The sequence below is a fragment of the Amaranthus tricolor genome, chromosome 8, assembly GCF_026212465.1.
Source record: "Amaranthus tricolor cultivar Red isolate AtriRed21 chromosome 8, ASM2621246v1, whole genome shotgun sequence".
Taxonomy (NCBI): Eukaryota; Viridiplantae; Streptophyta; class Magnoliopsida; order Caryophyllales; family Amaranthaceae; genus Amaranthus; species Amaranthus tricolor.
Window position 1 is genome coordinate 5,874,754 of NC_080054.1, and position 6,000 is coordinate 5,880,753.

A 6,000-nucleotide genomic window follows, 5' to 3' on the forward strand; every position below is an offset into this window, starting at 1 on the left:
ATCCTGTTAAGCCAAGGAATCCCCGGAGTTGCTTCAGATTCGAGGGGCAAGGCCAATCCAACATAGCCTGTATCTTTGTAGAGTCAACTTCCACCCCGGCTGCAGAGATCACATGACCAAGATTGGCCACCCTCACCTTTCCCACTTCACATTTTTGAAGTTGGCAAAGAGTCGGTGGTCTGAGAGGATCTGCCATATTGTGAGGATCACATGCAGAGCAATTTTCTGTTATATTGTGATGGTTTGTTTTGTCCAATCTGCCATCTTCTGCTAAGTGGATCTATATTATTTCAGCCCAGATGTTCCTCTTTCCTTCTGATTGATGATAATTTGTGTATCATATAATTGATGGAATTGTACAATATACTTCAGGCGCCGGAGCTACATGCTGAGATTAACAAGCAACAAGAAGTTTTTGGCCAAGCTTTGGGGGGTGTGGGAGCTCCTGCTTCTTCTAGTTCCACTTCCACCACTAAGGTAACCATTTGTATAATCTGTTGTTTAGTCTGTTAATATTATGCAATTGTATAAAATGAAATGTTCTTCTTTCTCAGACGGCTGCAAAAAAGAAGAAAAACAATGATTTTGCTTATGATGTGCTGGGATGGGTTATTTTAGCTGCTGGAATCGTTGTGTGGTTAGGATTTGCGAAAAACCAAGCTCCCTCACAGCCACCAAGATAATCATTTTTCATTTGTGCTTCAAATTTTGTCAAGAACATGGGGAGGACAGCTGAGATCGGATGGTTTTTTTATTGGAAAATGCCTCAAGAGTTTTGGGGACAATTGAATATTAAAGGTCTAGTTTAGACGTATCTGTTAGCTGTAGATTATGAGTGATCATGACTGCAGCTCTTTTCTAAGCTCAAAATTTTCGTGGATGAATGAATACTGGATTATACGGAAAGCAGATTGTTCTGATCGTCTCTTTTCAGTATACAAAAATAAATACGGGGTACCTATTTCTACAAGTAGTTATAGCTGTCCCAAATTAGAAATTTCTATTATTGTTGTAATAGATGTGTAAATGTTCTTGGCTTTTGATTCCCAAACCGTATACTATGTTCGGCAACTCTTGTGAAAGACGGTCTATTGGAGAGACGTCGTCCACAGGTTCAACTCATTTTAACATCTGAAAAAATAAAAAAAGTGTTGCAGCATGCTTAAAAAAACAGTTTCTCTGCTCATCGTAAAACTTCTTTCAATATCTCTAAATTTGAAAACCAAAAAGAAATAAAAGAATTCATGCTTGAATTCGATAATTTCAAAATTTTATGTCAATTCAAACACAATAAAAATGAAATTACAGGTATATAGTTTTGACTGATATTTTGAATATTCAATTAGTTGATATATAGTAGGCATTTTTATTAGTAGAATTAGATATTTAATTTTTACGGTCATTATAGAAGACCAAATATATCTAGGAGACAGTACCGTGGTGCATGTTATTCGCTGATGATATTGTATTGGTAGCGGAAATTAAGGGGAAGTTAATAATAAATTGGATGAGTGGAGGAAAGCTTTAGAAGATAAAGAGTTGTGCATTAGTCGTATGAAGACTGAATATTTGCGTTGTGACTTTAGTAGGACATCGTCGATTGGTCAGCCAGAGGTATCTATTGGTGAAGAAGTATAGGTTTTTGGGATCAATCATTCAGAGCGATGGGGAGATTGACGGAGATGCCAATCATCAAATACATGCAGGTTAGCTCAAGTGGCAAGCAACAACCGCGGTGCTATGTGATAGGAAGTTCCCCAATAAGTTAAGAGGTAAAATTTATAGGGTGGCTATCAAACTTGCTTTGCTATACGGGATAGAATGTTGACCCATAAAGAAGATTTTTGAACATTAGATGGAAGTTACAGAAATGTGTATTCTGAGGTGGATGTGCGGGCACACATTGATGGATCGAATTAGGAACCAAGAGTTTAGAGACAAACTAGGGGTTGCCCTATTTCTGCAAAAATGCGCGAAAATAGATTGAGGTGGTTTGGACATGTGCAGAGAAAGACTTTCGACGCCCTTGTGAGGAGGATAGAGATCATCATAGTAGAGGGTAAGAGAAGTCGAGGAAGGCCCAGGAGAACTTGGGATGAGCAGATAAAAGCTGATTTGCATGAATTAACCTCTCTGAGGACCTGACCAGGGACAGGAGTAGGTGGAGGCGCCTTATCCATGTTTTAAACTACTGATTCTCCCTTCGCTTACTTGTCGGTGTTTTTGTTCTCTGGCTTTTATTCGTTGCCATTATTATTATTATTATTATTATTATTATTATTGTTGTTGTTGTTGTTGTTGTTGTTGTTCTTGTTGTTATTGTTATTGTTATTGTTATTGTTATTGTTATTGTTATTGTTATTGTTATTATTATTATTATTATTATTATTATTATTTATTTATTTATTTATTTATTTATTTATTTATTTATTTATTTATTTATTTATTTATTTATTTATTTATTTATTTATTTATTTTAACCATATGCATTCTATTTATATTTATCTTATGTCTAATGTTCACGCTTGTTTGTGATAAGATGCAGACTTACGGAATTTGCTTCAATCGCACTCGGTCCCATCAGTTGCAAAATCTTATCTTATTCTTTCTCGAGTTGGGTCCTTCCCTCCCCAAACCTGTCCGTAGTTTTCTATGGGCGGGATACACTAGGTATGATGATGATGATGAATGAGTTATATAGTTGTTTTTATTGTAGAAATAGTTATTATAATGGTTAACCAATAGATATTTTACATGTACAAGTAGGTAATATGATAGGTAATAGTAGATGTTTTTACTAGTAGAAATCAATATTTTTTTTTGATAGAAATGATACAATACAACGTGTATTTAACCTATTTTTTTGTCTTAAAGTGTATTTAACCTATTAAAACAACTACTTTTGGATCTTGAAACTCTTTGTTTAATACTATAAAATACGTACTATAAGTAGTTAAATGTCTAGCTATTATCATGTAAAATCAAGGAATTGAAAACTCATACTAAAAAACTTACTATATGTAGTTAAAATGTCTACTTATTATCTTACAAAAAGAATAAACTGAAAACTCTTAACTGTAATATTATAAAACACCTACTATAAGTAGTAAGAAAAACTCTTATTATATTTAATTCAAATGCATACTATAACTAGTGTAAGTGCCTACTATAACTAATTTTAATGTCTCCTTTAACAATTAAAAATGTCTACTTTAGTATGTAAAAACACTTATTTAAGTATGTATAAATATCTAGTTTTATATGCAAAAATACCTACTATAACCATTTTAAATGCCTACTTTAACTATTTAAAATGTCTATCATATGACAAAGCACCTACTTCAGTATGTAATAAAGCATGCTATGGTATACAAAAACAACTATTTTGATATACAAAAACACCTACTATAACAATGAAAAAAATGTCTACTTCATCTATTTAAAAATACCTACCTTAGTTATTTTAATGTCTACCTCTACTTTTAATATAAAAAACACATACTATTAACTATTTCAAATTGCCACTATTAACGTCATTCAAAAAAAAAATTGCCACTATTAATTAGTTTATACGCCTACTCAAATATGCAAAAATACCTACTAAAACTAGTTCAAATGCCTGCCATACAACTTTGAATGGAGAAATTATGGGTGAAATAAACGCCTTAACAAAAACTCTGAAACTTAGCATATTCTCAATCTTAATTCTAGTTAACCTAATATTAACATATGTTTTTTACGGTTACCAAATTTTACTCTTCTGATCCTCTTTTTGACTTATGTATTTCTTGACTTTAGTTCTCTTCAAGAATAAAAATGAAGAAGGTCGACAACCATAGATGTTTGCTAAAGAAAAAGATGGTGTCATGGTATCACCTACCTAATTTATTTATTTATTTAAATTATTAACGACATATTACCCAAATACCCTTTGACCTTTTGTGTTGACTTTGACTTTCGGTCAATGGGCCTTTTTCTGAATTCCCCATCTTCCTTGAATGGCCCATAGGCTAGTTACCTCCAAATACCCTAACCTCCCTCCAGGAAAGTAACCTGCAAATTGACCCAACTTCCCATTTACTCCTCATTGCTTGGTTCTCCTTCTTCTAAGGCTGGTAACCGCCCACTACTCTCATGATATTCAACCTCCTCTCTGAAGTAACATCCTTCTTCATCATTATAAATAGGGACAACCATTAGAGAGGAAGTGATCATCTGAAAATAATTTTCTTAAGTATCCCTACTCACACTCTACTTCATTAGCCTACCCAAAATCTAGCAATATCAACCTCGACATCTTCTTGCATCTATTTTATAGTCATCTACTCAATAATCTCATATCAACGTTCTAACTTGAGCGTCGGAGGGGTTTTCCGGGAGATCACCCCCCGGACAAGGCTAACTTGTTGTTTTGCAGGAATTCAAGACGCTTCCTTCCACGAATCGCCGCTTCTGATAACGCTTCCACTTACAGTATTTCAAGTGTTTTCCACTTCCTCGTTTCATAACCGAAACAGTTTGGCGCCGTTTATGGGAACTTGAATAAAAAGTCATGGCTCCCAAAAGAAATCCAACTCAAACCGCCACCGTGCACAGCACAGATACAGACACTTCCGCAGGTCATGCTAATAATCAAGCCGTGACTCGTCGTGATCTGGACATGCTAGCACGAAACCTTACTGCCGCTTTTTCCGAACAACTCCGCGCCGTCATAAATAACAATCCCACTCAACAACGAGTGTTAGAGGACATGGCGGACCAAATAAAAAATTTGCAGGAACGAATCGAACCCCATCAAGAGATACCAAAGTCTCACGAATCTCAAGATGGGAATTCGAGGACATCCCACTCCAGCAGGCGTAATAAGAAGAGGCGGGAGAGATCCAGGACCCACCCGAGTCTCAGCAGGACTGATCAACGAGATGATGAATCTAAGACCACCTCTTGGGATGCCCGTACATACCCGAAAAGCAAAAAGCAAAAGGCATCCGAAAGCGTCCAATCGCTAGTGGATAAGAGGATGGAAGAGAGAAAAAAGGCACAACTCGCGGGATCTAGCCGTCCCCTCAGTCCCGTCACTATGCCGCGGAATGAGGACGGCAGGAGTAGCCTTCATGAAGATCTCACACCGATAATTTCTCCGTTGGCTACGGAGATACTGAATACCCCCAACCCTGGGAAAATAAAGATCCCAAACATGGCGGCCTTCGACGGAACGTCCTGCCCAGAGGAACACCTAATGGCCTACAAGAACCTGATGCTGCTGTATACCACTAACTCATCATTGTGGTGCAAATTCTTCCCAACTACTCTCACAGGGGTAGCCTTGACGTGGTATACCTCCCTTCCAGGAGGAAGTATCCACAATTTTGCGCAATTAGAAGGAAAATTTCTGGGTCACTTTGTAGCATCCAGAAGGCAGGAAAAATCGAACTTCCATTTGCTCAGCATCACGCAACTGGAAGGAGAGTCTATATCATCATACTTGAAAAAGTTCCATGAGGCGGTGCTGGAAGTAACTGATTTGGAAGAGTCGGTTGCATTAAACCCCCTGATCAACGGAATGAAGGCTCAGAGGCTGAAGTTCCAGCTGGTCGAGAGCCAAGTAAAGACATACGCGGAGGCCATGAAGCAATGCCAAAGCTATGTTACGGCCTCCGAAATATGCCAGGCACATGATCCTAAGAAACGAAGGTCTGATAAGAAGGATCTCACAGCCAATCATTCCTGAAGGAGCAAAGAGGAACATTCGTCAAGGAGGGAAAGAAACTACTTGCCGCATCGTCCAGAACCTCCGTCAGATATGGGGCCCCCACGATCCAGACACGTATATGTCATTGAAGGGGAGCCCAGGATGCGGAATCTGTTAGATGGAGGCAACGATCCGCTGTTCAACTGGAACAGGAAGGACATATTCTTCGCCATCAGGGATCAATTGCCAACTCCACCTCCTACTGCCACCCCCTCTGATAGACGCAACTATAATCTGTGGTGTGATTA

At 37.6% G+C, this 6,000-nt stretch overlaps 1 protein-coding gene across 1 annotated transcript; it reads left to right on the forward strand.

The window, feature by feature from the left end:
- The first annotated feature begins 4,660 nt into the window (after positions 1-4,660).
- LOC130820932 (uncharacterized) lies at positions 4,661-5,731 on the forward strand. Its single transcript, XM_057686486.1, has 2 exons — positions 4,661-4,740; positions 4,858-5,731. Exons 1-2 carry the CDS (start codon positions 4,661-4,663, stop codon positions 5,729-5,731), a joined length of 954 nt encoding a protein of 317 aa, XP_057542469.1.
- The last annotated feature ends 269 nt before the right edge of the window (positions 5,732-6,000 follow it).

Bases quoted from the DNA above. Each gene is read 5' to 3' on its own strand.
- LOC130820932 (XM_057686486.1), top strand. From the start codon at position 4,661: ATGCTAGCACGAAACCTTACTGCCGCTTTTTCCGAACAACTCCGCGCC. The intron at 4,741-4,857 runs GTTAGAGGACAT...CCACTCCAGCAG, and splicing joins AATCCCACTCAACAACGAGT to GCGTAATAAGAAGAGGCGGG.